The sequence below is a fragment of the Aythya marila genome, assembly GCF_965140915.1.
Source record: "Aythya marila genome assembly, chromosome: 3".
Lineage (NCBI taxonomy): Eukaryota > Metazoa > Chordata > Aves > Anseriformes > Anatidae > Aythya > Aythya marila.
This window is the reverse complement of record NC_139044.1, coordinates 95,191,268-95,208,940: the sequence shown is the minus strand read 5'-3', so window position 1 is coordinate 95,208,940 and position 17,673 is coordinate 95,191,268. Positions and strand designations below refer to the sequence as shown.

Sequence of the window (17,673 nt, the reverse complement as noted above, 5' to 3'; positions counted from 1 at the left end):
GAAGGAAATCTGGCAAAAAGTGCAGAGGACCAGAGGGGATAGGGAGCCAAACTAGCTGGCAAGATATCAGGGTACAGAAACTGTAGAAAAGACACGCACGTCTGGACAAGTTCAGAGTCAGGTAGAGATTACGGCAGATGTCTGGAGGGAGAGGAGCTGTTGGATAATGCCCTGCTGCATCCTGTAACCATGGAAAAGGGAGAGGAGGATTCCTGGACAAAGTCTACTTCATCAGTTGAACAGTCTCCTAGTTATTCAATGAATTTCTTAATAAAGGATTGACAGATAATGCAGTCAAGGGGATAGGGAAGAAATAGCTGTTATGCGTTAATTTCAGAACTCTTATCATAATATCTCCAATTCTAAACTAGTAAAAAATGCTGGAAAAGAACCCCAGTACCAAGACAGGAGGTCTGTAAGATTCAAATATCCTTTATTCTCAAGATCTGATAATGACAAGTGACCAGTAAAACCTAACACACTTTTAATCACAAATTACTATAAACCAATATGAAAAAAAATATATATATAAGTTTTAGTCTGATCAGTCTATGATTTTGATTATTTGACATAGCATCAGTAAAACTAGAAAGTGACCTTAACTTAAAAAATTCTGTATTTCTGTCTTCTGCTTTTAGTAAAATTACACAGAGCTACACTTTCCCTTTGGAAAATAACATACTTCACAAGTACATACAGCAATACAGTAGCAATTTCTCATTTTCCTCTTTTATACTGGGGCTGTATTTATCTTTCAGTATGATAAATAACAAATTCTACAGACCTTTGCATGTTAAACGATGCCAGAATATAAAAGTGGCAGTGCTGTTCCATATTACAAGAAAAATAGATAAAATGTAAGATACTTCAAAGTATTTGCAGAAACTTTAGATTTTGTTATTGATATGTAAATAAGTGATAAAACATGACAATGATAAGGTAGTTTTCAGTGCTATAAAATTTATACAGAGCAAATTATTTTCACATATATGTGAGTGAAAGGAAAAAGGGGCAATACCTCCCAGATCAAACAACATTACCATAAGTTTCTACAAGCCTTGAAATACCTACACTGACACAGCAACTCTGTTTGTTCAAAACATTTCAGCTTTCTGACAAAATGGTTGAGAAACACATTCTGAATTGCTCTTTAAGATTCCCTTTCTAACCCTCCAAAATATTATTCTATTATGTAAGAAATAAGTGTTTTGAGCATTACCAAGACAATAACATGAACCTCTGGCCCTGTCTGCTGCCTTTCATCAGTCTCTTTGAATACTCTTGCCTACAGGTTCAACTCATCTTTCCATGTTGCTGCTAAATACCATACCTCGCAAAATTGGAGAAAGTGAGCACACACCCCCAGCACCGCAAGAAGTGACAAACCAAACATATAATCATGTTTCTTATAACATATAATCAGAAGCACATAGTAAATGATCATGAAAATCTATTCTCTCATCTTAAAATCATCTAACATTTTAGGAGTTAGTTGCTTTCTTAGAATTTTAAATTGAAACTGTGATTGTCAAGCTAATGGTGTACTTTTGAATTTGTTATTCTACTTAGCAATTGTTTAGGCTTTGGGATTCATTCTGATATTGTCCCTGATGCAGTTTTTTTACCCAGTTTCTATCTGTCACTGCAACGAGACTTGCATTTTAATAAAGTCACATAGTTAATTTGCTAAAATCTCTTAGAGTAAATCCTTTTAAAAACATTTTCAATGATTTTTTTTTAAAGGCATGCCACACAATATTATACTTACATATATGTGAGATAACTACCATGCTAAGCACCCAATTTACAATATGTGAAGCTTGTAATGTTTTGCAAAGCAATTGTTCTATCTTTGCTAAATTACAACCTTAATTGTAACTTAGCAAATGTTTCTAGACATCTGTAACAAACATTATGAACAGGATGGTTCTGATTATGCTTTTATTTTTTCCCACAGATTACATCTTCTTTATCTAGTTTACCTGTCTTGCAGCTCTGACAAATTTCAAAGCAGAGGAGCACCATCTAGTTGTTTCTACACCAAAGCTGCTGCCCTTTTCCATAAAAGTATGTACTGCTTTTGACAGTATTCTTTTCAGAGATTATTATTAACAATAAGACGGTAAAGAATCATAATGATATATTATGTATAGTTTAGCATGATATATGTATGTATAGTTAGGCATGAACTCCCTTTGTATTAATATCTATTTCTACACAAATATAATTCAAGCAACGAAGAACACAGCCTATTAGAATTTGCTTGGTTCTGTTGCTTGTGTTACAAGCCAAATTTGGTCTAGAGAACATCTCAGCCTCATGCATCTGCAAGAATGACCACCGGAATTCCCTTGTCCTGTTCTCAGGGGTGTGAGAGTGACCTGGTAGCACATGCTGCCTCTGGCAGATTCCTCAGCAACAGATGTATAACACACAGCTTGCTAATGTGAGGTACATCCCCTCCATGACTCTTCAGCCTTTCCTAAAGTAAACACCTACCAGTCAGAATCACAGAATCACAGAATTTTCTAGGTTGGAAGAGACCTCAAGGTCATCGAGTCCAACCTCTGACCTAACGCTAACAGCCCTCCACTAAACCAGGTGGTGTTTTTTTTTGTTTTGTTTTGTTTTCACTTTTAAATTTAACTGGGAAAAATGTATAGTGTTTGGAGCAACACAATCATGATTTTTAGTCCTAATTTTAGCAACATTCTCCTAATTGAATACAGCATAGGTATTTTATGCAGATTGCAGAAAAGTGCAGAGTCAGGATCCTTATAATCAGCTCACCCACAAACCAATAGTGCAGACTATCCACTAAAAAATTAAGAAGGATAATTTTACCTATGAATTCTATGGTTTGTCAGCATGCTTCCTTGTGGTATTTGCATTAGTACCAGGAGAAAAGAAGTGCTCGGCAAAAACGTATTACCGAAAGAGATCTATATAACTCTGCCTATAAAAGAATCTGGCAGGAGAACTAAGAAGGTCATTGTATCATTTTTACAGTTTCCCAAGTGAAAATTATCTTCATCCTGAAAAACTTCCTAAGGCTGCATATCAGAAGGCACCTGGAGACCTACACTATATTCTAGACATTAATTTAAGAAATCCAAAAAGGCTATAACACACAGAAGAAAAACTATCTTATCAAAGGCATATTTCTTTGCCCTTGACTGTTTAAAAAAAAAATAAAATGCAAGTTACAAACTAAACAGGCTGAATCATTGGACTGGGATGAATAAAATCAACTATGTATTGACCTATTCTCAGAGACAGCAAGTAAACCGAAGGTGGAGAATTATGCACAAACCTATAGACTTAATTAAGGAGTTGCTATGGGACAGCAAGGAAAAGCAGAAAGCCCATTTATGCATGTGTTCTGTATTACAGTAGAGCTTGTAAAGAATTATTAGTTGACTGAAGAAATAATGAGCTTGAGAAACAACATTCCAAGCCATTCAAGGTAGAAGCTTGTCTTAACCAGTTACACAACACACTTCACGAAAGCTGATATCCTGGGAAACAGACGGATGCTACAAATGCAATTCTTTGAAGCAGACTTTCATGACTCCTAATGAGGTCAGGGTTTAATACAAAATGAGCTAAAGCATTCTAATATTGGAAAAGAACATTGAAAGTTAAAATTACTAAAATGTTTTTTCATGAACTAGTGCTAATGGTAGAGGAACCACTGAACCAAAAGACTGTAGGGCCTGAAAGGAAAAATCCTTTAAAACAGCAGATGTCATCTCATTTTCTGTTAGGAACCTGGGACTCTGCTGACCTTCCGTAATGTGGATCCTGAAAATGATCCTGACCAGTCATATAAATAAAAAGAGAAATAAACAAACAAATCCAGTAAAATAAACACAAATATAAAAGGCTAGGTAATTCCATATTTAGTATATATGCTCAATACATTTTATAGAACTTTATTAAGACCATTATACCAGCACCTAATATGCTTCTTAAATCAAAGCCTGGTAACCCTGAACTAGTTAAAAAGAGCCACAAAAATGAACAGAGGAAATAATTCAATATGGACATCAGTCAGCTACCCCCAGTGGAAGTAGAACCGCATGTCAGAATATTAAAACAAAGTCACTGGCAAATCTCCAGGACAACAGCTGTACCATACACAGCAAAGTCATATATCATAACAAACAATCTCTGTAGGAACTGAGACTATCTAAATAAAGTCCAAAATGTTTCCAATTCTGTGCTTCTTGGGAAGATCTATGATAGCCAAGGATGCTTTTGATGATCAGCCCCAGATCACTATGTGCTTTCTGCATCCATGCAGCAAGTCCTTCAAACATCTTTCCTAAACCCCAAGGAGTGGGGTGTCCTTGTACGAGTTAACCCTTCCATAGGTTTTTGTAAGATGCAGCAAGGCCTTCCTATTGCCATGTCAATCTGTTTGTCTAAACTACACAAATTTGTTGCTCCATCTCACTGTTGCCAACGCTGCTACCTTTCACTAAGTGCACTGAACCACGTTGTTTACTGCATTAAAAAAAAGGTTATGCTTGAGACTGAGGAAAGCCTAGAAAGAGCAGGAGCCCTGCCAGAGCTGTATCTGGAGAGAAGCAAAATCCAGCTCAGTAATATCCCTTTTTATTCCCAGCCTCTACTCACAATGAAAGGTATGAATTGTCCCGCACGTCTCCAGTGGGTCGTTAATTCCTCATCTGCTCTGAGCTGAGGAATGAATACCAACCTTGCTGAGAAGTACAACCTTGGCAGGAGAAGTGCAGATGCCTCAAGCACTCAGAAATATCACCCATACTAAAAAATTTCAAGCCTTCTTTAGGGTCAGCAGGTTTATATTGTGGGACCAGGATTGTACTTATTTTTAGGAAGGAGAGCTGTCACTCTCCATGAGAGAACAGTAAGAGCCTAGGGTTAAGCTGTGCATAGGACTCCAATTTTCAACCTGAGCTATGAGTACACCTACCACAAGTGCTTACCTTTTTGTTCACATAACACAGACTGCTGAAAGCTGCCATTTATTCTCGGGTCCTCAGAAGCAGCCTGGAAGAGGAATGCTCTAGACCTGACCCCCCTCCCACACCTTCCTCTTCCAATGCCCTGGTGAGCTGCTGGCCAAGAACCAGGGGGTAGGGAGCTGCAGAGGAACCTCAGCTGCTGCTCCTGGTCCAAAATGAAGTTTCCGGGCTTTTTTGGGTTGTTTGTTTTTCAAGGGGGAAAAGGCAGGACAATGGCAAGGTCAAAAGAGCAGCAAGGGAGGTGTTATAACAGCATGTCAAAGGAAAGTGCATTAAGCACTCTGGCAGTGGGGGACAGAGAGCTCTAATCCATTAGGGAGTAATACTAATCATTATTTTACTTTTTTAATGGTCTGTAAAATTATTGGTTAGCTCAGCTTACTGCTACAGTGTTTGTTTAAGGGAAGACTCAGTTTAGATAGTAAGCAGCCATTCCAGTGAGCAGAGACTGACCCCTTCCAGGTGGCAGAGAGAAGTGCTGTGCTGGTGGGCCTGTGGATGGTGGTGCCGGGCAATATTAGCACAGGAAATTTTACACTATGCATTTCTGCTACTGAGGAAAGCCCCCTCTTCTCTCCTTTGCATATTTAGATGAGAACTCATGCAGTCATTAAGTAGTGTTTTTGTTTTGTGAGTGCAGTTGGCCAATTTGGTAAGTATATTACAAGGCTGATGATTCCCTCTAGAATTTCACAACTTTTTTTTTTTTTCTTTTTTTTTTTCCCATGATGATTTTTCCTTTTTTTATATATTTTGTGTGTGTTTCTGAATAAGCGTGTAGCCAACAGTCATTGCCAAAGACTTGCTTCCTTACTAACAATCTTCCCTGGACCTCAGCCACGTCCCTTCCCTGCTACCCTCTCACTTTTCCAAACCCCGCTTGCTCTCTCTGCTTCCTTTTTCTGTATTGCGAATACTGTTGATGGGAGAGGAAAGCTCTCTCTCCTTAAAGAATATGTACTTCTCCATCCTGTTTACTTCACGCTCAGAATGACCTCCTGGTCAAAACAGCAGAGCCGCACCATTTTATCACAATGAATTACAGCCTCTCGAAACAATGAAACTGGAGTTGAAATGTTTCTGCTGAGTGTAACAGGACATAAGGGCACCCCGAAAAAAAATAAATAAATAAATGAAAATAAATTAAAAAAAATGAACGAACATTAACTAATTAATTCTTATAATATTATTATGATACAGGGAAGTAGGAATAATTAAATTAGACTGGTAAAACAGATGCATCTCCTTACACCTTGAGAATATATTATTGCAGGTTTCTCACATTAAAGAGTAAAAGTGTTTACATTAATTCCCCCTACCACCACCACCTTGTTGTTTGGTACCTGTTTACATGCAGCAATGAAATCCGTCAGTCATTATCCGTGAATCACTCTGGTTACCCTTAAATTTAGTAAATAAGATTTTTACCTCTGTTGGTCAGATAGCCTGCTTTCAGAACAGGACAGCAAGAACACTCCTATGATGTAAAATAAAACTGTTGCAAAAATTGCTAGTTGTGTTTCCTTCTTAGTTTCTAGGTGACTTGTGAAAATCAATTGAGACTGAAAAGTTATATAAGAATAGTTTTTTAAAATGAAGAAACTGCTTTCCCTGAAGCATTCCAGATTAATGATGCTCCTGAATTTCTCTTTGTCACCAGAAGCATTGATCAGCTTTGATTCATGTAAAGACCATCTTCTGTGTGCTTCTTTCTTGTGATTTGATGGATATAATTTAATTTTCTAAAGCTGAATATGCTTGTTTTATTAGCAGAAGGTTTTTTTTCTCTTGATTTTTGCTTTCCATTCCCCACTCCCACCCCTCTTACTCCCAAATTATGTACATTTCTCATCTTCTACAATCAGATATAACTTCTGCAGCACTGCATGTCATATTCTGGCTTCATAGTCCATGCGAGGTGATCCTGATGTTACGATCACAGACAGGTCTGGAACCTGCGATTTTCCTTTTTCCTCTCTGGCACCAGATATGAATAAAGATCTGTTGGTTTGTTTTGTCTGGTTTGTGTTTTCTGTTTTGTTTATTTTTTCTCATACAACATATGGTCACAGTCTGGAAAAGCATGGATCACCACTAAATAATGCAAAGACCAGAGGCCACGTTTAACACTGCTGTCAAAAATGAAACCATAGTTGATAATATGCTGTCTTTGAGAGTGAAGCACACTTAAGAAGTTTCTCATCTACAACACCTCCTTCTGACCCTCTCAACTCACTCTAAATCAGATCATTAAAGTAACACTCTCAAAAATGAGTCTTGGAGGAGAAGACAGTACCTTTAACCCAGATGCAGACTACAATGTGTCGTGAAAATTGAACAGCTTGCTGCCACTAAGAGATATCATCAAACAATAATGGAATGGAATTAATGTGTATGAATGGAAGGTGTAATTTCTTAGGTCTGTTTCACCCCCAAAGATATCTGGTCGTGGATGTACTGCACAACAAAATCATATGCCCAGCTATTCAACGCCTATGCATCTGAAACAGGAGGAAGCAAATGTTATCCTTGGTGTTGTCATGACATTCAAAAATGCCCCTGACATTTATCATACTGAGAACTACGATGAGCCTAATTTGTAGTAGAGCTGTCAAACTGCATAAAGCATACATCATCCTAGTAGTATTTTTACTGTGCTTCTAATAAGACACATCGTATCCAAAGTTCTCCATTTATAGGGGTTTCCTTTATTGTTGACCTCACCAAAAAAAGACATAGACCTCACTCATCCTATTGTTTCTCCTTAGCTTTGCCACTCCTGGAGTTTCTCTCTGTAATAACACTTTGTCTTTTCCTCAGCCTCGAGAGACATTCAAATCCTTTTTATAACCCAATATATTGCCAGTAAGAACTACTTGTTCCAACAGGAAAGCAAAGCAGATGAATTCTACATCGCTGAGTATGTTCCTAGAGCAGGAATCCTTTTACAATCTCATTTGAGGCTTTATATACTACTTTTTATTTGAGCAAGTATGGTAACGTGACTTTTTCATAATATACTCACTTGCTTTTTGACTCATACAATTTTTCTGCTGTCTGCAGGTCCTACATGAGAGTGTGTAATAAACTACATCTTTGCTTCAACATTCCACCTTCCTTTAAAATGTGAGTTTAGACCTGATTTTTCCAAACCAATTAACAGTTTTAGGTGCTCAATCCAAACATCTCTAAATACCTTCTTTCAGAGGAAGGTGGACAATATTTTGTAAGACAATCTGCAACTTAGCAAGATAAAAGAAGTTAAAAAAGGGCATGAACATGCAATGAATTTGATGTTCCACTGCAACAATGTGTGTACATACTTTGCCTCTTATAAACAATGTTATCTCACTAGTCACTAAGAAAGGGTAATCATTCATTTGCTTCTAGGTAAGAGCAGTTACTTTTGGTCAGTCATTAGACTAAGCCTTTGTGCTGGAAATGGACAGTGGACTTGAATGATGACTGCTGTATAGGCACTGTATCTTCAGAACAAGTTGTTCCATACAGTAACCACACCAAAATGTAGGTGCCCAAAGCTACCATAAAAGGTCAAATCACAGGCCTGGAGCCTGCTGCTTATGCCCAGACTGCTTTTACTGTGAGCCATACCCTTAATATCTTCAGCAGATGAGTGTCAGGTCTTACTCTCTCGTCTAACAAAACCAAGGTGAACTCTTCAACTGGATGAATAAAAATCAGTTTCAAAAATGTTACGTAGCTCTGCTGGGCTACATGGAAGAAAAAACTTTTTAACTTTTCCAACAGACATCTCTTTACATATGGTAATGAAACATAAGTGTGATAAATTAACATAATACAGCAAGAACAAAGTAATCTTTTAGTTCACATGTTTTAGTGTTTAGTTTTGTTACATAATATATCAGAACCACATTTTGTGAAAGAATACAGGAACTGAAATTGCAAGATAGTCAAAATAATCTTACTCTTGGACTTTGTCCAAAATAATCTTTGTTTTAAACTTTGGGATACCCTATAAAAGTTAAATCCCAGTCCTGCTACCAATCAGTGGCTTTCAATATTTTCTAGTCCGTGGATTTCTAAAGTTTTTCTCGTACATATACATGTCATTTTATATTTTCTTATCCATGGATTATTGCATAACAAATAATGTTCATATTACAAATCCCTACAACGTGATCTACATATCTGTAGCTCACAGGGTAAAAGCACCATCATAAAAAATATAATTCACAAGTGTTCTGCAAGCATACATAACGGCACTGATCACTCCTAACTGGGGAGCACTCTTTTACCTTGTTTCATATGTTTTGAATAGTCTGACAAAGTTGCTTACTTTTGTGATAGGTTTTGTAGTATTATGATTATCCAACAATATTCCCTCTGTGCCCCACTGAAAAGAGAATTTGAATTGAACTTCAAAAAGCTGAAAAGCAAATGGGTTAATCTTTAGCACTGCCAAATCTCCAATCTGCCATTTACCTTCTTCCCTATAATCCATTTCTGATTTTTCTTCCACTTAATATTGGATTGGTCATGTTCATTACTAGCTTCACTAGAGTTACATAAAGGATTAGTTTGACCCCTGATGACTAAAAATATATGATGAGCAATGGAAACAATCAAAATGGTAAATGTTTGTTTATCAAACATTTGTCACTTGTTCTGGAACAGTAAGTTTTGCTGCTAGCCTATAATTTGTTTGCACATGTAACAGTACCGAGAGTTATACTTAGTTCTGTTGTGTTTCTTCCACTTACTCCAATAATGGACAAAACTAACTAAGCAGGGCTAGAGGTATGTAAAAACATTTTTGCAGCTTTTATTCCTGATACTGTATGACATATTTAAATAGGACAGAGAAACAGAAAAGAGTGAAAGAAATATATATAGAGAGAGAGAGACCAGCTATTCTATTAAGATATAAAGCACAAAAAGGCATTAGGTAATGGGAACTCAAGTTGACTCTATCTATACTGTTTATAAATACCTACTGCAATAAAAACTAAGTGCTCCCTAACATTCTGGAAGACAGCATTCTTAATGATGATCTGTTCTTCTCTAAAAATACTGGGTTGCAAGGGGTGAGGGCTAGAAAAATATTTTCACTGACCTCATCTACAGCATAAGGAAAAAGATGTCATGGACTGCTGTGAGCGTGCTGTTCCACGGCATCTTAAATTGATCCAAGTTTGATGTTTTTCAGCTCCTTCCTTAAACATGCCACCCTGTCCCCTGCTTCACACTGACATTGTTTCTCAGAAGTCATGTGGTGATCTAGTTCAGGGAGGTGATCCTGAAAATTCATAGGTTAAAGAATAAGTTTGTTTGGAAGGGATTTGGGGAGTTTGTCTAGTCAGGAACAATGCTGAACTGAGAACATATTTACTTGGGTCTTTCTGCACTTGGCTCTTGAAAACCCCCAAGAAATGATATTCCACAACTTCCCAGGGCAACCTGCTGTGTTGCTTGCTGTCCAGCTATCTCAGCCTTTTCCCCAGAGAACAAGTCATCCTGATGGCCTTTCTCTGAACTTGCTCCAGTTTACCCATGTCTTCCTTGTACAGGAAGACCCAAAACTGGACTGTATTACTGCCAGAGATCCTTCCTGCCCAGGTGTAGGACTTCAGATACATCCCTGATGAATTTAATGAGGTCTCCATTGGCCTATTCAGGTCCCTCTAGTTGTGGTCATTCACAGATATAATGGATTCCTTTCTTAGAGCATTAAGGCTCTCACATATTTGAACTTAAGAAACACATGCCTGTATTCTGGGTCAGAGCTTACTTAACCCAGCAACCTCTTTCAGATAGACTTTCAACCTATCTATGACTTCAGGATTTCCTAAACTAACCATAGTTGTGATATATTTAGTAGCCTTGGTATGTTTTCCTTCCAGCATCCATTTGAATTGTGTCCACTTTTGGAACCCACAACACCTGTCTGCCAGGAGTTCTTCATTTCAAATTCCTCTTCTGTGGAACAAAAAGGCACTTTTCTTGTTTGTTCTGCATCTGCTTTCTGATAATTTCTTTTGATGCCCCTGTCCTTTATTTGGAAAAGCAAGTGAACAGCCACTCTCCCCAGCTGCAATCTTCAGGCCACTCATGTTTCTGTAGGCCCCTCTTATATCCACCTTCAGTTGACTACTTTCCAGGCCATTTCTAGGCCAATTCAATAATACAAAATCTATTCCATACCTTTGATCATGTTAGTCACTTAACTTAGGAGACATGATCTGCCAACGATGTGTAGGCAAAGCATAGTTACATGAATAATAGTGTTCATTGTTTAGCTGTCTATTCCTAAGAAACAGTAACAGTGTGTGCCTTTCTTATGTGTACCACTTCACCCATAAGACCTGTCCAAAGCTCTGACTGGAGGTAAAGCACTTGAGATGCTTTCAAATGAGCTTTGATCATTCATGTCAGAGAGATATAAGAAGTTTACACTTACCATTGTTCTCTTTCTTCTATGCACTGCTTCAGGAGCTGAGTCAGCAGCAGCCAAGGTGAATCAGCACTTTTTCTGCCTCAATTCACAGCCTGAACTCCGAATTTACCCTACCATCACTTTTCCTGAGACTCACATAAACTGTGGAGCTCACTGCAGAAGGTGGAAAGTTCTTAAATTGCTCTCACATGTATCACCAAGACAGGCCTGAACATACACAAAAGGATACTGTTTTTAAACGGTATCTTTGGGGCTGCTTTACCAAGTTACAATAGGATCATGAAGTATTTTGGGTACCTATCCTTAACACCTTAATGTCTTCCATAGTCTACATCTGCATCTCCACATAGAACTGGATGAAAAGTAAGCAGTCTTTGGTCAGTAGCCCAGTTCTTCATTGCTTGGGAATATCATAAACCTTCACCGTAGAATTTTAGTACTGAGGTCAGATAAACTGGCTTTTCTACCCCTTTACAGCTGCTGCCATAGCCTGAACCACAGGCAATAAAAGCTGTTTGGAGGGCAGATGCATAAGCCTTCCACACCAGCAAGAACAACATGGACACCTGCTTATTAGCATGTTGTCAAGTCATGCTCTCAGTTATATGATGGGCTGTTATTTTTCAGCATGGTGCTGTGTTTTTCTTCTGTGATAGGCCTTTAGGGTCATAGTATGTCAAAGACATTGTCTCACTGGGTGAGTTAAAACTTACAAGGGTAGGTCTCTATACTATTATCAGCCTTTCACAAACTCAAATCTAATGCTGTGTCAGCAGATTAGCTGTGGTTCTAAAAGGAGTGATTTCTTAAATTGCAGAGTGGTAAGAGAAAATAAAATTTGTGCCATTGCCTCAGCTAAAAGAAAACAAAACTGCTTTTTCCTTTTCTGAAGAAGGCCTTACACTTAGCACATGTAATTTTCTTGATCATGAATATAAGCATTGAAAATGAACAGTCATGTCATTGATGAGAACATTTAACAATTTTGTAAGAATATTACACTTCTTTGTGACAAGAAATAAATGTCCCTCATAATTTTTTCCACCTGCTGTCAAACACAAATAAGGAACAAGACTATCAGTAAAGGTTTTTGACAATGATAAATACACATGTATTTGATAAGCTTATACAACATTCTTTTTATAATATTGCACACAAAGATCCTTTGGCTATTCAAAATATATACATATTTGTTTCCTTGTTTTATTACTATAAACTAATACTCTACATAATATATACTAAGAGAAACAGTAGAAATATAAGAATTTCTTTTTGTCTATTTAGACTGAACTACTTTGCAAAACAGAACTTTCACTGTTCTGTGGAATAGAAGTACAAAGCCAAAACACGTCTTTTTAAGCATCAGTCAAACGAGGAAAACAGGAAAACAAAAAAGCCACTGTTGGCACTCTCCGGAGGCATTCTGCTTCTGGGGAAGCAATGAGACTAGAATGCCACTGAGACTACTGAGGTGTGACTCCTATATGTATCTACAACAGTGTCAATACAAACTACTGACAGCATGAGTGTCAGATTACTATTCAGTATGGAAAATGGCAGTGTCACAGTATTGTTTCAACAGCATAGCTGCAATTTTGAGCTATATTAGCATCACTTTGGTCTTGTTTCCCGGTGTGTCACCAAAATTCACTTCTAACCAGATGGAGCTGGCCACACCTGGGCTCAAAGATGTCTTCCTGGCACAAACTGGTCAGGAATGATTTTGCTGACTTTTATAACAAGTAGGAGAAGAGAAACCAAAAGGAATATGGGGGGCAACATATAGCACAGGGAAGGAAAAGACTATAATTGTCAATGATATAAATTTAGATTCCAGTAATCACACTACCATATTACCTCTTTTTTTCTAAGAAAAATATTTTCTGGACAAAGGCAAGAAAGATTGAATCTACTTTACTGTTTCATTTGATATGCCATAAGTTACTACCTCACATGAAGAAATGGTGGTGTTCAAGATGTCCTAAGTAAGGAAGGTAGATAGGGGTAAGGTGGATCACACTAGAGAGAGAACTGAGGAAGATTCTAATGGTGATCCTGAATGAGCAGTTAAGATCCAGTCTTAGTTCCAGTTAAGTCTTAGATCCAGTTAAGATCCAAACTTAGTTGCTATTTTCATTATAAGCTTGGAAATAAAGTGTATGCTAATGAAATTTGCAGATGGTTTGAACAGAGACCTTATTAAAACCGGAACATAGAAACAATTGGATGAGCTCACATACTGGAATGCAGTGAAATTAGAAACTAATAAACAGGCAGCTGCAATGACAGACCTCATCAGCTGGAAATATTAGTCTATCACAGAATAATTAAGTGGCCCTCAGAAAACAAACGTGTGATCCTAGGATAAATCACATAAAGTATATCTAGAAGTCCAGTATTAACATCATGGTACATGGCAACTGAAACACTACAATTTTGTATGCTACTTAAGAGAGTCACATTCAAACTGGAAAAGGTACTGACAAGAACTGTTACAGTTACTGCGAAAATGAGGAGCCTACCTTGAACAAAGACTCTATAATGGTTGAAGTCGACAGTCAGAGATGCTTTCTGGTGCTTTCTCCATGCAGGCAACATGCCCATTTGCAGCTTCTCCAAGCATTTCTTCCCACCTGTGCACCTGTAATGGCCATGAAGCATTGGACAGAAGACCTCTCCAAATATTTTTTGATATACAAGCACACAGGTGCTAAATAAACAGATTGACTCACTGGGATTTGCTGCTTTGGGGGAAGTAATGCACCTCAAATTTTTCAGCGTAATTTGGATTCATAGTTCACACCATTAATTGTTTTGATGCCTAGGAAGCATTTAGAAATTCAGGGAACTGTTATTTCTTTGGAACAAGAGCTATTCTTTTTGATTAGGATGTCAAGTGAAATGCAACTTTTACTGTTCCTTCCTTTTCAGGCATAATATAACCTGGAAAACTCTTTCTTCACAGTGCAGCATTCTGTAACTTCTGTCATAGTAAGTACTGACTGTACAGAAACCATGTCTAGTAGAGCCTGAAACAACTATGAAGTCAAAACCATTTCAGAGAAAACTCAGTGAATTCATTGGATACTTTCAGTATGGTACTTACTTGCCTCTGTAATAAAAAGGTGGATATCTGAAGCCCAACGTTCTTTGAGCAGTCCTTTGCTCTGATAACGAGATGTAACAGCTTCTTGTAGCCACTAAACTTCACTGTCTTTATGACTGGAGAATCAGAATATACAGCTCTAAGTGTACATTTCAGCATACCCCCCTTTAAAATCTATTTAGAGCTACTATAAAACCTGCTGCTACTTTTCAGTTAAAGGCTCAGACACATCCCATGTTTGTTTGTTTGTTTGTTTGTTTTTACTGAAGATCTTTCAGACTTGTATCGTAGATTAAATATTATGCTTGGACACAAGTACAAATTGATGCATTTTTTAATTATGCTGAAATTTCCCTCAGTCTGGATTTTATTTTATTTTATTTTAAAGTTTTATTAGAATCGCTGGCTCTAGGATCTTGATGTTTCTGTCAGCTTTGGTTATGTGGATGGAGTGGGTTTATATCACTGACATACCTAGAAACTATTTACCAAAAAAAAAAAAAAGTAGTTTTCACAAGTACGTTGAAGATAGCACCATCATTTTCTTACTAGTTTTCTTATGTCATAGTTTCCAATCCCACACAAATTCAAAGAGACTGTGTGGATGTATCCTATTTTGAAATAATTTTACTCATACATGCTGTACAGAAATTGATGAGCTTACTAATTTCCTGAACATCCCAGTTTCATGTTTTTAAACTCCATTGAAAGTTCACAGCTATTTACTAATTCTACCCATAATCACTAATTTAGCAATGGCTCTGAATCTAAGGAAGCACTGACGTGCAGTAACTTTGTTTTGCCCCTCTATTGCTTCTTAATTTCTGCTTCATCATTTCTCAGATGAAGAGGATTACACGTTGAAGGTTTCAGAACAGCATTGGTTTATGTAACACTACAGCAACATCAGTGCTTCTGAGCTGTGTACACCATGTAATGAAGTTGTGCATCACCATTTTATTTTAGAAAAGGTGTGCATCTTCTTTCTCATTGTTTATGTCCTTATGCTCACTAATGTCTTTATTATTATTGCACTAGGGAAGACATCAGGCTTTCTATATCTTACTTCCCTTTGTCATCACATTTGCTACACTCCAGCTTTCTATCACAGAAACCATTTTCCTTAAGGATGGGCTCACTGTCCTCAGTAGCACAGTTGCCCTCAAGCTATTTTGGACACTTGAACACTGCCTGGTCACTCCTGTTTGCTAATCCCCATTTTGTTGGCTTGCTCAGTGCTTTTTCTCGTCACACACCGGGTTCAGAGGGTGCTGATTTCCTTACACACCTCTCTACCAAAGAAAACTCTTCAGAGAAACACCATGAAGAGAGCAGACCACGAACCTCACGCACTGCTTTGCCATAACTTTCCCTTTTTCAAAGCAGCTTTGAAAAACATTCCGCTAGCTCCCCCATCACTACACTCAGCCCGAGCTGCTGGGAAAGAGCCCTTATTTTACTCATGCACGACTTATATTTTTAGTTTCACCGCCAGAGCCTCCCCTCAGCCTCCGCCAGGCGCTGCCCCCCAGCCCCCCGGCCAGCCCCCGGCCGCCATTTCCCGGCCGGGACGCAGGCGCGGCGGGGCGCGGCGCAGGGCGCAGGCCCGGCGGAGCGGCGCGGAGGCGGGTTTGAACGGTGGCGGCTACCGGAGCCTGCGGGGCCGGTGCTGTGCCCGGCCGCCGATGGAGCCCGTCCTGAAAGGTACCGGCTCGGCCGCCCTGAAGGGAGCCCCCGGGGTGGGGAGGGAGTGAAGGGAGGAAGAAAGGAGGCGTCCCAGGGCTTTGGGCTGGCAGCCACCTCGGAGAGGGCAGGGAGCCACCGGCCCGTAGCCGCCCCTGCCCGAGCCCCGTGGCCTGTCTCGGTTCCTCCAGCTTCTTTCTAAGTTTCTGCCTCCTTAGGTTGTCCTCTTGACTTTCATTTTGCTGCCCCCTTTGAGATGTTGTAGCGTGAGTGGCCTTCTCCAAGAACCCAGCTCCGAGGTCAAAACGCCTCCAAACGCTTCCTGATTTCGCTTGCTTCCTGCAGTAGGAAAACTACACAGTGTTTTGTCTCTTGTTGGATTATATTAGCTCAAATTGGCTAATTACTGTACACCATGCCTTTGATCCTGCTGCAGGTACACGCTGAAGTAGAGTTTCCCTGTAAGGTCCTAGCTTGACCCTCACTGGTAGGCTCCAACCCCTTTTTCTGGCAGAACTGTAACTGTAAAGGTTACAAAGTATTTGATGCAAGAAGACATTGTGTTTTTTTTTTGAAGATGAGTGCAACATTTTTCACAACAGAGCAACCAAGCAAAAAAAAAGTAACTGACAAAAAGCTGTCCTGGTCCTCTACCAAAATGAACATGGGTAAAAACAGTGAATTGGAGTAGGCTTGACTTAAAGTCCCGTAGATATCTGATGTTATATTACTGATCATCATTTTCTTCCTTCTGGTTTCACTAAGTTTCATAAATCTCTTAGTTTAAAAAATAAATATATATATATAGCAATTTCAAACATTATTCTCTATAAATTACTACAGTTAGAGCATTGTTGTGTTATACATTTAAGAAGAAGACGTGCTACTATGTAATAATAAATGATTTGGAAGGGCATCCCTAGTAACTAAAATAGTTAAACAGTGTTTGCTAAGGATGTACTTTTAAAATTTAAATTGATGCTTTCAAATTTATTCATGAGTTCTGAGAACTGTCTGGCCTGCAGTTTGTTTAAAGTTGGTTTTGGTGAACTGGCATTCTTCCAGTTTTCTCCTGATCCACTATCCCAAAGGGGAAATTGGTATGGCCAATCCAGCTATAGGTCATCCTAAGTCATACTAACAAAGGAATTATTACAAGTTTCATTTGCTTATCCCTCCATGTCATCTGGGATTGTGACTTTTTTTTTTTTTTTTTAAGACTTTCTCAGTGAAGGCTGATTTCATTCCTCAAAAAGATTCTTAATCTGGTTGATAGAATAAGCAGCTTAAATGCGATATTTCTGACGTTCCATAAAGCAGCTGACATGAAACTTTGTTAGCCCCTGTGATAAGTACTTAATTTCAGGGTGATTCAATATCAATAATGTGGAATTTTAAGTAAGTTTTAAGTCAGTTGAAAATTGTTAAATGATGTT

At 38.4% G+C, this 17,673-nt stretch overlaps 1 protein-coding gene and 1 long non-coding RNA gene across 4 annotated transcripts in view; one reads left to right on the top strand and one right to left on the bottom strand.

Annotated features, from left to right (window-relative positions):
• The window catches only part of LOC309876430, a 45,821-nt gene that overhangs the window by 16,017 nt on the left and 12,131 nt on the right, over window positions 1-17,673 (bottom strand). Inside the window, exon 3 of one of the 2 annotated variants that reach the window (XR_014317175.1) lies at window positions 13,969-14,089. The exons of the other annotated variant lie outside the window; for it this stretch is intronic. This is a non-coding gene — a long non-coding RNA (uncharacterized lncRNA). Of the gene's footprint in view, window positions 1-13,968; window positions 14,090-17,673 lie in introns of those variants that run through there. 2 annotated transcript variants of the gene reach the window in all.
• MCPH1 (microcephalin 1) overlaps window positions 16,171-17,673 on the top strand; it is a 127,452-nt gene continuing 125,949 nt past the window's right edge. For both annotated transcript variants that reach the window (XM_082756683.1, XM_082756684.1), the window contains exon 1: window positions 16,171-16,258. In XM_082756683.1, the coding sequence (XP_082612809.1) occupies window positions 16,240-16,258 (19 nt within the window). In that variant the 5' untranslated portion in view covers window positions 16,171-16,239. The remainder of the gene's footprint in view (window positions 16,259-17,673) is intronic.